The 14,416-nt window shown below is 47.0% G+C and overlaps 1 protein-coding gene across 2 annotated transcripts in view; it reads left to right on the top strand.

Moving 5' to 3' along the window:
* The window catches only part of ATP8A2 (ATPase phospholipid transporting 8A2), a 713,978-nt gene extending 699,794 nt beyond the window's left edge, over nt 1–14,184 (top strand). For both annotated transcript variants that reach the window (XM_032150616.2, XM_032150617.2), the window contains exons 36-37: nt 828–919; nt 8,253–14,184. In XM_032150616.2, coding sequence (XP_032006507.1) covers nt 828–919; nt 8,253–8,350 — 190 coding nt within the window. In that variant the 3' untranslated portion in view covers nt 8,351–14,184. The remainder of the gene's footprint in view (nt 1–827; nt 920–8,252) is intronic.
* The last annotated feature ends 232 nt before the right edge of the window (nt 14,185–14,416 follow it).

Genomic DNA, 14,416 nt, shown 5'->3' with positions numbered 1-14,416 from the left:
AGGCCGAGGCGGGAGGATCACTTGAAGCCAGGAGTTTGAGGCCAGCTTGGGCAGCAAAGCAAGGCCCTGTCTCTACAAAAAAATGTTTAAAATTAGCCAGGTGTGGTGACGCACATCTGGACTCCCAGCTACTCAGGAGGCTGACGTGGGAGAATTGCTTGAGCCCAGGCTGCAGTGAGCTATGATTGTGCCACTGCACTCAAGTCTGGACGACAGTGAGACCCCATCTTTTTAAAAAAATAAAATAGTATAGAAATAGCCAAGCTCCAGAATAGTTCCACATGTCTTCACAGCAGTGGCAACCTTGAAGGGAATAGGTTCAGGAAAGGCAGGGACTGCTCCTTAGCCGTCTGTTTTAGAAGAAAACTCGCCTTGATTTTCATTGGGGTTCAAAATAATCAAGTTCTGCAGAACGAAGCTGGGCTGTGGCTGGGATCCTGAGGCCTCCGCGGGGCTCTCACCCCGTGCAGGCAGGGGGCTGCAGGCAGGAGTGAGGCGCCGAGACGTTTACCAGGAAACAGGCCTCTCTTGCAGAAGTGTCCTGAAAAGCCCAGGGTCCCGCGGGTATGGACCGGGCACATGCACACTTGAGCGAGGAGGAGGCACTGGCTGAGGGAGGGACTGGAAACTGCGTTTTCCACAATAGGGAGCCAGCACTGAGGCGCCCAGATGGCATCTGCTGGAAATCACGGGCAGCTGGTGAAGTACCACGCCTCACCCGACGTGGGGAGGTTATCCCCCACCTCACCCCACCCGCTTCTGTCTGTCTCCTTGTGCAACCCGAGTGTTCAGGTGACTCGAGACTGACGCGCTTGCTTTATCCGCAGGCTGAACGAGCGCGACCGCCTGATCAAGAGGCTGGGCCGGAAGACGCCCCCGACGCTGTTCCGGGGCAGCTCCCTGCAGCAGGGCGTCCCGCGTGAGTACGGCGGGCGGGGGCTGATGGAGGAGTGGGTGTCGGTGGGGGGCGGGGGTTGATGAGGAGTTGGGGGAGCGGGTGCTGATGGGGGGCCGGGTGAGTGCTGATGGGGGGTGGGGGCGGGGCGTGCGTTTGGAAGTGGAACTGCAAAATGTGTATTTGGCCCCAGGAACGTGCAGCTTGACTGTAGGTAATTCCCTGGGACCACAAAATCCGTAAACTTAAAATCCTGATGTGGTTATGATCCTTCCGTCCGCCTCCCAAGAGGACTTTTTTAAGGTTGAAGCAGTATGACCTTTAAACTGTTGCCCCTAAAGATAGCAGTATGAACTGTTTTGTGTAGTATTATCATATTGATTGAAACAATGACCATCATTGGGGAAAAACATCATGCTTCTCCCAGGAAGGCTGCCCCACGTCTAAGGCTGGCGTCCCCCTGCCACCCCCACCCCCATCTCCAGATTCCAGAGGAGAGTGGGAGGCTGTGAAACATCCCCTCTCCCCTACCCCCGACTTTGGAGTTCAGGGGGAGCTCATGGGCTTGTTTTTAGCAATCCAGTCATCAGATCCCAGCGGAGGCAGATCCAGGTCACCTTCCCCAGGGCCAAGGCCAACCCAGCCCTGCCTCTCTGGGTTCCGCGGCCTTCCCCAGACCCCTCTCCACCCTCATCACCTGCACACGCCAGCTTTTCCTCCCATACCTACTCCCTGCCTCCCTTTCCCTTCCGAAGGAGTTTAGAGGGAAATGACTGGTAGAAAGAGATGAGTTGGGCCGGACGCAGTGGCTCACGCCTGTAATCCTAGCACTTTCGGAGGCTGAGGTGGTTGGATCACTTGAGGTCAGGGGTTGGAGACCAGCCTGACCAACATGGTGACCAACGTGGTCTCTACTACAAATACAAAATTAGCCAGGCGTGGTGGCGCATGCCTGTAATCCCAGCTACTTGGGAGGCTGAGGCAGGAGAATCACTTGAACCCAGGAAGTGGAGGTTGTGGCAAGCCAAGATTGTGCCATTGCACTCCAGCCTGGGCAAGAAGAGCGAAACTTGGAAGAAAGAAAGAAAGAGAGAGAGAGAGAGAGAGGAAGAAGAAGAAGGAAGGAAGGAAGGAAGGAAGGAAGGAAGGAAGGAAGGAGAAGAAAGAAAGAGAGAGAGAAAGAAAGAAAGAAAGAAAGAGAAAGAAAGATTGATTTACGAACATGAAGAATCATTGTTCACACAATATGGGCAGTGAAGGATCTGTGTTCAGTTGAGCTCTGCCTGTCAACAGGTATTTGCAGACTTTCTCAATGGAGAGAGAAGGAGGGAGACAGAATATCATTGCTTTTCAGTAATCTACCCCCTGTCCTCACTTTCCCATGTGGAATATCGTATGGGAAGAAGGGGACTGACATGCTTCTGTCCTTTAATGCTCCACTGCCCCGGGAGGTGGGTAATGCCACCCCAAGGACAAAAAGCAGAGGCTCAGGTCAGAAAGTGGCTGGCCCAGCATTGCTCAGTGGCATGCCATGAGGTCTGGATTGCAGCCTCAGACTCTGGCCCAAAAGAGAGGTCAAGTCAAGAGGTTTGATGGGACAGGAGTGCTAATTGTAGGGCAGCCCTCTGGAGATGGGCTGCCTGGGTTCCTGTCCCTGCTCCCCTGCTTTTTTGTGACCTTGGGCAAGTTACTTAATGTCTGCTTCTGCATCTGTAAAGTTGGGTAATATGATAACTTACTGGATGCCAGAGGTTCAGTGTAGATCCGGCCACCCACAGCTGCACAGAAAGCCAATCACTGAGACAACAATTATTGCCAAGGAAGAAGGCTTTATCTGGTGCTATAGCCAAGGAGGTGGCAGATTAGTCTCAAATCCATCTCCCTGACTGACTAAAATTAGGGGTTTATATAGCAGGGAAGAAATGTTAACAATGTGTAAGAAAACAGGAATCAAGAGGGGTAAGGAAGCAATCAAGATGAATGAGGGGCTTAGCATCTCATTGTCTGGGTGAGATCATTGGGTGAGTTTCAGATCTTTGCTACTTTTTGAGAGACCTGTGGGTCCCTACCTAAGGAAGGAACTCAGATAAAACAAATATAAATGTCAAGCTTTAAGACCAGAAGGGTCATTTCTATGTTAAAAAAAAAAACAAACAAACAAAACTGTCTATGGGACTATTGGGTTGGTTTCAATTAGGAGGATTAAATGAGATCATAAAGATAATGTGCCTAGAACGGTATAGGCAATATAGAGTACAATAAATGTTGGGTATTATTATTCTGCCATTAGCTGAATAATTTTGGGAAACTTAATTTCTCTAAATTTTTATTTTCTCCCATGGAGAAAAAAGAATTTTAATGATATACATCTTACACAGTCCTGTGAGTCTTCATGACAGTATGTGTAAAGCACCTTCTGTATGCCAGACACAGAGAAAACACGTACAGGTTCCCAGAACTCTACAGAGTCTGTTCTGTTGAGCCGTGTTGCCTCTCTGATGAATGTTTCAAAATAACCATAGACAGAATATACACGATATATATGTTGTGATCAAAGACCGAATGAGAATTTTTATGAGAGAGTCGTAAATGTCTTAAGACAACTACTAAATGCTTTTCTTAAGTCAATATTTTGAAGGCCAAAAAAAATCTACTGAATAAATATAAGAAATAAGGCTTCTAAAATCACACCACATTTTTTAAACACTCAGTGACTAGTACCAGAACCTGATGGATAACTTAGGACATTTCTGTCGCTAACAGCCAGAGAAGATCATCAGGTGGTCAGAGCTGGTCCTGGGGTGCAGGACGGGCATATAGCAGGTCTCAGCCTTTGATGTTCCCCCTGAGTCTGTCCAGGAAACTGGCAGGAAAAACTCTAATCTTGGTAATATTTTAGTTCCTGTGAGCCACCAACGTACAATATTTGTGATCAGCATTTCCTACACAGTCTGATTTCCTCTTTGTCCCCATGGTCTTCTCATTTCTATGGCTATTAGGAATCTTTCCAGACAGGAAACTGCTATTTTCATTAAGATGCTATCAGAGCGCAGATTCAAAGGAGTGCTACTTAAGGGGAGTTTTATTCCAAAATAATGAAAAAAATGACATAATTTTATGGATTTCACCAAATGTTCTACCCGGAGAAGAAAAAATAACTAAGAAATCCATCTATCTTCCTACCTCCTTTCACCTACACGATTCTGTCCTCCATTCTGGCTGTGGCTATTTAGAAAGCAGATGCTTTAGGAAGCCAGCCAGGGAAAGTTCACAGTTAGTTGGGTCCATGGGAGCTCCCTCCGGGCCCCCATCAGTACTTTTCTGGCTGTTAGGACTTCCTGAAAGATGAGTGAAAGTGGGGAATGCAAAGAGCTGGAGGCTTCCTCTGAGCTCCCCGTTTGCATGCAAATGACAGTTAAAGGTGCATTAGGCAGAGCTGGGGAGCAGGTCTGTATCTTCATCAGGTGGGACAGAGGCTGGGCAGGCAGGACTGGTTGAGGGGTGATGGTGTCTGGTTTTCCAGTAAAACTCCTCCCATGACAGCTCTAACTCCCACCAGGCCTGGTTTCTAAGAGGAAAATGTTTAATCTGAAATTTCATCTGAACCTGGGAGGACTCCCTTTCCCAAGATAAACCTATCAGGCCATCCTCCTTTCACTTTTGAATTGTAGAGTCCACTTTCATTCTCAATTAAGGTTAAGAAAGTCTTAGTGTACAACATGATGGAAATGTGGTGGTAGGTGCAGCCAATGGGAACTAGAGATGATGGTGGGAGACATTTATCACAGACCTCAGGGTGCTCTACGACAGGAGGGGAACTCTTTTCTGCCTGTCTCTTCAAAGGGAAACCTGGAAACCCTTCACCGGGGGGCCGAATCATCCCGCTGCAATCCCGTGGGAGGCCCTTGTGGCCATGGCACTAATGCACACAGAAGAAGTGACAGAGTTGTGAGCTGAAGAAACCCCCAGAGTTGGGTTTCCAGTAGACACAAGCATGTTATGGAAAACAAGATAAATAAAAGAAAAAGCTTTTGCACATTCCATTTGAACAGGGAGTAGACTATTCCAAAGGCTAAGATACCTTTCCCGAAAGGACACTCCCAAATTTATTTTTATGTCTCCATGAGTTCCTCCCAATCAGAAGGAAAAAGCAGTCCAAGAGAGAAAATAGGTAGTTAATTGTTCTTTTTGGACAGACTGTTGACACAGACCCTTTCTTTTCTGGCATGGATGCGGAGACCTCCATGTTGGTGCAGTGTAAACTAGCACTGACAGAGGGAGAGGATCCTGCAGCCTGGGTGTGACTGGCCATGAGCATGTCCTGGAGCCCATAGAGAAGACTGGAGCTTGAGAGAACTTGGGCCTTGCCTGGTCCAGGCCATTTAACTTACAGAAAAGTACACCAAGATCCAGGAAGCTTAAAGAGCCCAAAGTCACATGGACAAGTAGCAGCAAGCAAGGACTGGAACCACCCTTTGTTTCCTGGCCACCACCCCAACCCCATGCTGCAGCCACATGGGGCCCCCAGAATCTAAGATAAAAACAAGCAAGTGGAGAAAGACGTCTTCAGGGTGGAGAGAGCTCAGTAGTCCTCAGCCTGCCACCAGAAGAGTTTATAAAGAGTATGTCCAATTCTTTGGGGTGACTGTTCCTTACTCAGAACCATTTCTGTAGGACTGAGGAGCAGCCCCCAGGGGTGGTGCAGCAGCTGTGGAGCCAGTGGCAACCCTGCCATTGCAGCTGCTGTTCTGCCAGGCCCCCTCAGGAAGACATCAGATGTGTACTAGAAACGTTCCTTATTAAAGGACTGGAGAATGGAAATTGTCCAAGTTGACCACAGTACATAGCCTTGTTACTAGAGCAGACAAGGCAGTGCTATTCGCTAGATTTTGCTTTGAAACATCCCAAGGAAAGACGTCTCCTCTTGGACTGCAGTAAAAATGCTTCACAAAGAGCAGCTTGTACAGGATTTGGGATGAGAGTGTGTGTGCCACGTGGTGCCAGAGGGAGGCAGGAGGCTGGGGCAGCTCCTCCAAAGCCAGGCAACGGAGGTTTCCTTGTGCCTGCTGCTGATCTCTGATTAAGCAACTTGGTGAAAATCCAAAAGCTCTTAGGAGAACAGGAGTGGTGGCACTTGCTCTTCAGTGCTTGGAAGCAGATCATGTGAAGACTCTAAAGCCCTGAGAATCAAAGCACAGCCACCTACCTGGTCAGGAAGTTCAAGTGCACTAGGTGTGGGCCCAAGGCCTGAACAAGCATGTCTGCCCCCAAGGGAGCTCCCCTCCAGGCTGGTGCTGCCTTCAGGCTCAGACACCCACCTGCTCCTGTACCCAGCTATCTGGGGGCTCACAGTGGTCTGGGAGCTGCTTCACTGTGGCTACCACGTGGTGGCAATTTTTGGTTTGTAGGTTTTGTTTTGCTAGAAATGGAGGTGAGCAAGTAGACAAAAGCCCCCTGTGGAAGATTCCTCTCTGTTCTGTTCACCCTGGCTCAGCTTGCATCACCTTCTCACCCGTCCACTGTCTCTTCTTCCCATGGCCTCACTGGTCTGGGTCCTCCTCCCTGCTGCTCAGCCCATGTCCTCAGTCAACTCTCAGGCCACCTCTGCAGAAAAGCCCTTGCCTCCCACGATAACCCCCCTGAGCCTTTGAGATTTTCAGTCAGTGGCCGGAAGGCATGTTCTCTGGAAGAGTCGGGAAGCCAGCCCGGGACCGGGACTCTCAGTTATGGGAACACAGACAGTGAGAAAACAGCCTGAGTGTCTCCTGTTAAAGTCTCCTCCTCTTCTCCATCCCGGGAGGACTCTTCCATCTTGTTACTGTATGTCTTGATACTCTAGAAATTTCCTTTTTAAGCCAGATGCCTCAGGAAATTAATAGGCAGTCCAGAAACTGATTCATGGGCACACTTTTTGACTTCTTTTCTCCTTTTAAAAAGTATGACAGTGAACTCACAGCTCCCCTGATAAGTTGTAAGCATGCATGGATGGAAGTCAAGATTGTCAGGTTTTTTTATTGTGTTGTCTTTTGGCCAGAATGTCTAATTGAGCTGTGGGACTTTTCCAGACCCCTGACACAGAAGGGTTAGCCAATGGAGAGCGGGCCTTATAAATGTCTTTCTGTGGGAAAGGCCATTTGGAAGAAAAGCCCCACTCTGGGCTTGTGAACACTAAAGCTGTTTCTCAGCTCTAGAGTGTGGACCCTGGGTTTGCTTCCCAGCTCTGCCACTCACGAGGTCTGTGACCTTGAGCAGGTCACAAAAATCTCTGTGCCTCAGTTTTCCCATCTGTGAAGTGGAAGGAATATAATCACCTATCTCATAGGGTTTCTGGGAGGATTAAATGAGCTATATTTTATAGAACAGTGTCTTAGACACATGGCATTAAATGAGTCTTGGCTATTATTTATTTTATTAGTAGTATATGAACTGATTGTGTAAGAACCAGTCTTCATGTGGCCACAGGTCCAATCAATCGCTAAATTCCTTTTGACTTTATTGTGTAAGCTTTTTCTTTATTTACACGGAAACAACCCTACTTTGATTACTTATTACCAGTCCAGATCAGTCTGATTTAAAAACAGGGCTGGGTGCGGTGGCTCACGCCTGTAATCCCAGCACTTTGGGAGGCCAAGGTGGACAGATTGCTTGAGGTCAGGAGTTCGAGACCAGCCTGGCCAACATGGTGAAACCCCGTCACTACTAAAAATACAAAAAAATAGCTGGGCATGGTGGCGCATGCCTGTAGCCCTAGCTACTCAAGAGGCTGAAGCAGGAGAATCGCTTGAACCCTGGAGGCAGAGGTTGCAGTGAGCCGGGATCGCGCCACTGCACTCCAGTGCAGGCGACAGAGCAACACTCTGTCTCAGATAAATAAATAAACAGGAAGTCTCCAGGCATCACGTGCATTTTGCCAGCTTGCACTATCAGTGTTGTGTGTGTTTTCCCTGGCATGTTTACAGCTTCATAAATTAGCTGGCTGTCCTACAGCATCAGGCAGACAGGAGTGTTTTTTCTTAATTGGCAGTGGGAAAGTGGAGACGGGGACCAGTGGCCCACTGTGTATGATTCCCACACTGAGCTCAGCCGCAGCCCCCTAGAAATAGGAAACCTACCCTCAGAGCCATTCCCATTCCAGCATCAGCAGCTAGAACCATGGGACCCCGGTTAGCCTGCACGCGGCCGCCACGGCCCCTCTATGGCCACAGGTTTCTTCATCTCAAGCCTCTACCTATCCAAGGCTAAGGAGGCCAGGTGTCGCACTCACCTGCACGCTGCCAAAAAAAGCAGCTTATTTTAAACCTAGCGTGCTCCCCCAGTTCTCCTGTTAACCAGTTTCTCCTGTGTGCTTCACTTTCAGATGGGTATGCTTTTTCTCAAGAAGAACACGGAGCTGTTAGTCAGGAAGAAGTCATCCGTGCTTATGACACCACCAAAAAGAAATCCAGGAAGAAATAAGACATGAATTTTCCTGACTGATCTTAGGAAAGAGATTCAGTTTGTTGCACCCAGTGTTAACACATCTTTGTCAGAAAAGACTGGCGTCAGCAGCCAAAACACCAGGAAACACATTTCTGTGGCCTTAGCCAAGCAGTTTGTTAGTTACATATTCCCTCGCAAACCTGGAGTGCAGACCGCAGGGGAAGCTATCTTTGCCCTCCCAACTCGTCTGCAGTGCTTAGCCTAACTTTTGTTTACGTCGTTATGAAACATTCAACTGTGCTCTGTGAGGTGTGAAATTAAAAACGTTATGTTTCACCAATATTTAAACATCAGTACTAGTTGTCCCGGGAGAAAGGGAAAGGAGTTTTATGTTGCGTGAGAGGCCCATCCTGTGTAATTGGAGCAGGGCACACTTGCTTCCTGTTTGGTTAACTCACAGATTAAGTCCAACGGGCCACATGCAGACTTCACTGTAGGCAGGTTGCTCTCCTGCTTTGATTCGTGTTTTGTTTGTAAAATTGGCATAAACTTCTTGATTGCAGTGAAATCCCAAAATTCTATATCGGGGTGGTCAACCTGAGAACATTTATTTGAACCTCTTAGCCACATTTCCAGCAGGGCAAACCAACTGATGCCCTGGCAGAGTCTTCCAAACCCTCTCCAGGTGCACTCGGCCCAGTCCCGCTGCCGTGTCCAGGCGCCCCTCATCCCCACACCTGCTGCATGGCTGGCCACGGCACTCAGTGCATGGCGGCTGGTGGGCAGCCAACCCAAACCCGCACCTTTCCTTGTTCCACTGCAGACTCAGATACAGATGCGAAAAATTCCTTCTTCCACCGCCCTTTTCGTTCTGTAAAGAAAGAAAAGAAACATAGCCTTTCTGCATATATTCTAAACGTCTCTCTGCCTCTGTCTGACATGGGGCCACCCCACAGGTCAGAGTGGTGGTAGAACCCCTTCAGGACTCCCAGCCGTGGTCAGGCTCTGAATACTCCCTTCCCAACATCCAGACTGCTGGGCCTTTGGCATCCACTTACATTAGAACCCACGCTTGTTTCAGAGCACATGTTGGACTTTCACTGTTGGGAAATGAATGAATTTATAACGTGCCTGCACAGCGGAGGAGCACACCTGTCGCTCTTAGCTCTAGAGTCAGAGGATGAGTAAACCCAGACGCAAGAGTATAGGACATTGAGTGGGGAGAACAAGACGACCACAGAAGTCCTCAGAAGGAGAAGGAAGGACACGGAGACACTGAGAGGAGGACACAGAGGAATCGCCACCAGATCTCTGCAGTAGAAACTCTGAAATAAGCCCTGAGACCCAGACAATTGTCATGATCAGCCCAGTGTGTATGAGAGCTTAAACAAGACCTTCACACACAGTTTTAATTGAAAAGAATTCCAAACATTTCAGGGAAACACCTTTTTAAAAATATACTGACATGGTTTCCTTTCTGTATCCCATCAGTGTTAGACACAGGTACCTATCAGAATATGGCATAGCCTGAATTATCTAAGACAAGGAAGTGAAGAGCGGAATCACTGACTTTCCCAACTGCAGAGTCCCACACTCTAAATCTCAATAGAACCTAGATGTCTTCAGGCATGAATGTGAGCATCTGGAGTCCTTACTAAACCACCTGCCTGGAGCCCTGTTCTCTGCTCTGGTTGCCAAACCAGATTTTTGGATGGCCTAAATACTTCTGGGCAACTGTTACTGGTGAAAATGGGAGTTCAGAGCATGTTTTGGATTTTCATTGTGGGGAAATGAATGAATTTATAACATGACTGTGCAGCGAAGGGGCACACCTGTCACTCTTAGCTCTAGAGTCAGAGGATGAGTAAACCCTATGGGGATGATTGTGCTAAATTAGGAAATAATGTATTAGTGCACTTTGCTTCCTAACCCTTTTTTGTCAGAAATCTACAACTTATTGGGCATGGAAATAATTTAAAATATGATTTGCATTGACTAAGAAAACCAATCCTTACCTATGAGGTGACCAGGATGCAGAGAGGGCCTGAGGGGCAGCAGAATAAAGCAATTCACAGGTGAGGCTCCAAAAAGGGCCATTTCTTTCTCCCCAAGGTGCATAGAACATTTTTAAATACTAGAGTACCCAGCAATACGGAAGGACTGTCACGCAGGAACTATAACACAAAATGTGCCTATGACTAACACGACAAACCAAGGTGTATGGTTTTTTTGCACAGCCAGAAAGGTGATGGCCAAAATACAGAGGAGAAATGAAAACTGGAATTGAATGGGCATTAGGCATCTTAGCTATTCATATTTTGTTTCATTTGGTAACTAAGCCTATTTGGAAAGAGTGGATTAGAAATTCAATTCTTTGTCAAACAGTTGGCTCTGTCTTGAGCTTGAAGCCTTCCAAATCAGAATTATGAATTTAAGTGTGAGTCTGTGTTTGTTTGGGGTTTTTGTTTTTATTTCTTACATTAGAGTTCATGTTTTCTGGGATTTAAGTATACATGTGTATTTCCTATTCTCTTGAGAAGTAGACTAAACAATCTTTGCAATGATGACAGATGCACACAGAAGAAAACCTTAGAAGAGATGCCTTTCTGTCCTCTCATGTGGTTGAGCATTCTCACAGCTAGATGACTCAATTGGGCTTCTAGGAGGAGCAGCTGTCACTACGTGTGATGTATACTATTTAGCCAGGGCCAACTCAGGGGCTGTGTCATTTGTCCTATCTTTAAATTGAGGTCAGAGTGTCACGCACAACCTCTCCCCCGGGGCAGGGTGGACTGGACTAGGTTGCATACGCTGGCTGTCAGCTCAGCGAAAATGCCACATGGGGCTTGTCACTCTGCCACACACTAACTGACTCACGGGCTGGCAGGTCATGCTCAGTTAGCACTCCAGGGCCTGACTCTGGATTGAGCTAAACTGGCAGAATCCACCCAGGCCAACCCTTGGTCTACTGCTGTACACAGACAGCCCAGTCTTGTGTTGAGTCTCTTCTCCTGGATGACCCTGCAAAAGGAAGAGACCAGTTATACTCTGGGCTTAGTTCTGGGTTTCCACTGCACACTGACACATGCCAGCAAGGGTAGCTGTGGAAAACACCTATCAGGAGAGCAGAGTAGTCTGGATTAATACTCTGTGCTGATCAGAACGGGCTCGGTCATAATTTAGGAGTGGAGCTGATGTGTCTGTCCTGCCTCAATGCAGAATATTCCAGGTTTCTTGACCAGGGTTATGTTCACCCATCTCCCAACACACACATGCACATATGAAAACAAAAACATGGTAACTCTTTTGGTTTAGCACACCATACAAAACGTGCTTTGGAGCAAGGAATGCTGTTTCTTTAACACTTGTAGAGGAATATCCTGAGAAGTGAACCTGGGCTTTGGGAGAGCTCAGCTGAGAATTCTGTTGACATTTTCTTTCCCTTGACAAGGCTTCAGGTCTGTCTCACTATAGGGAGCTGGCTGTGAAAATCAGTAATAACTTGTCAAGAAGCAGTGAAAAATGGGGGGGAAAGTGAGTCTAGGTAATGAATGTCTTATAATGCATATGTATGTAAATATTACAGGCTTTAAGGTTGAATTTTTTTAAAAGAAAGTTATAGTCTATAATTTCCATTTGTTATAATAATGACCTTTAATCTTGTCATTTGGAACCATAAAGCATTTTTATCAGGTACTTCTGTTCCAAGGGATTTATGTCTTAGACCATAGCTGAATTGAATGTTTGCAAAACGCTGCTATAGGATAAGGTGGTCTTTAGTTTTGAACGTGTGAAAGGACTGCACACTTTTCAACCAGGGTTTGAGTTACTGCCCAGGGTCATCGTCTCAAAGTAATTCAAGGAGTGATTTAGCTTCAGCATTTGAAATGTAGTCTTCATCTCCTGGGATCCATAAAAAAATGTGAACAGGGAGATGGTGGCTAAGCAGAGCCTGAAATAATAACTTGGCAAAGAAATGAGTTTATCAGGTCAAATCAAAACATGGCGTCCCCTGTTAAACTCAAGAAATGCTTTCTTCATGTAAATGTTTATATGGACATACATAATAACGATGGGGACAGTTAAAAACCCCTCCCTTCAAAAAATGAAAATCTATATTAGTTGGGTTTGTTGCTGGTTCTTCATTGGCTCAAGGCAGTTAACTGTCTCAGTATAGCCTTGGGGGAGATTTAACCTCATTCTAGCCATTTTTCCATCCTGAAGGCCAAGAAGGACTATTAGAAGGGTTTTTGAGGGGTTTCAGAGGTGAGGGCCCAAGACCCCCATAATGACATCATTAGGTATTCTTGAAAGGTGTTAACAGACCAGCACGCTCGATGTGTTGTACCCTTCATTTACTTTTTTTCTCAGCATCCCAAGTTGTCCATCAGTACCTTCCCCTTCACCTTACCTGATCTTCATTTAATGCCCAGTCTGTAACTAATGTTCTGTTTAAAGCTCTCTTAATTTGTTGGCTGTGAGTGATTTGTGAATCTCCCTGAGTGAGGAGAAAAGGGAATTGAGCCAGCGTAAATCTTAATGGGCAGAAGCCACAAACAAATGGGAGCAGAAAAGAAGGGCGAGCTCCCCCGCACCGCACCCTGTGTATAATCCAGTGTTAACCTCTGAGGAACACCTCGGCTCTCTCAACTGAGGAGAGACAAAAGAGGGATTCTTTTTACACCCAGGCTGGCGCATTTTCAAGTGACAATCTCGGGCTCTAGTTGCCTTTGAGATATCCACTCTGCTCTTTCTCCCAGGCCTCAGACCAAGAAAAACATGCTCTCAAGATTAGCCCATAGGCAGTTCTTGTGACCTGGCTGAAGAAAGAAAGGAGACCTGTTTGTTTTAAAAGTCAGGCGCAAAGTGTCAGGTGGCTTTGATTTATGACGGAAAGAGGAAGAAGAAAGTTGGAGTAATAGCACTATCCAAATAACCCTGCCCAGGAAATTTGGGGGTCAAGAGAGCTTATCAAGAGCCTTTTATAGGTAAGCTCTTCCGTGTGAAAGAGAAAAGGCCGGAAAGAGGGAGAGAGCCCAGAGAGCAGGCTGCGAACTCACTTCCAATGGGATTGGAGTCTGTTGTATTCTTATAGATAGCCTGATATGTGGTTTATAGGTGAATCAATAAACACCACCAACAACAACAAAAAGAGAAAAAGAAAAAGAAAGGAAAAGAAAAAGGAAACCAGCCCTGTCATGGAGTTTCTCTTCTTCCCTGAACAGTAAATACTTTTGGGTTTCATGGATAAAATCAATGTCAGTACTGAAACTCCTCTCCCCTCCGGCCCCACTGTCCCCCATTGCCCGAGATGGCCAAGTTCAGGCCTGTGCAATGCTGCTTCCCTCTGAGCCTCCCTCTCAAGGGCCATGCAGGCAGCTGCAGCAGGGCTGCTGCAGGATGGGGCTGCTGGTCACTGAATTGTCGTTCAAATGCATCATCTTTGTGGTGTCTTTCTCATGCGAGCGAAGCCATGTGCTCTCCTGTCTGCTGTCACATCTGTGCCTGGATTGCTTAAATAATGTTTGCGATGGGGAGGTTTTAATCTGGTGATGCAGAGGGAAGCAGGGCTGTGGGGGCACGTTTAATTGGATCCCAGCAGAGTGGTGAGCGCTTCTATGGTGTGTGGGGTTTTTTGTTGCCTCCTTCTAGAAGTGTTACCGTTTTCACGTCCTATTAATGTCCTCTGGTTGTTAAATTACAGCAGCACATTATAGTGCACTGGGTTCCCTCCTGGAGTGAATACAAATGAAGGGCATCTACTTGTATTTTTAGAAGTTTTGGGAGAATTTAGTGATTTGTGGCTTTGATCAATCCTGTTGACTGGTGTATGTCTGCGCAAACCTGTTTCAAATAAATCTTTTGTTAAAGTAAGTGACTGGACTGTTTTATTTTGGAATTTTCTTTTCCACTAATAAGCATTTACTGCCACAGGGACTGCGGCCTGTAACACAGGGGTTTGTCAGCAGGTGCAGGCTCAAGGACACATACACTGCCTGGAGAGCCGAGGCCCAGGCAACGGTGTTCACTGGCAGGAGCGCAGGAGAGTCTGAGTTGAAGATGAACATATGCTCCTTGCTCTGAGGCAAGGCCCCCTTTTCT

The sequence above is a fragment of the Hylobates moloch genome, unplaced genomic scaffold (genome assembly GCF_009828535.3).
Source record: "Hylobates moloch isolate HMO894 unplaced genomic scaffold, HMol_V3 SCAFFOLD_4, whole genome shotgun sequence".
NCBI lineage: Eukaryota > Metazoa > Chordata > Mammalia > Primates > Hylobatidae > Hylobates > Hylobates moloch.
The sequence above is the reverse complement of the archived record's forward strand: the minus strand, read 5'-3'. Positions and strand labels throughout refer to the sequence as shown.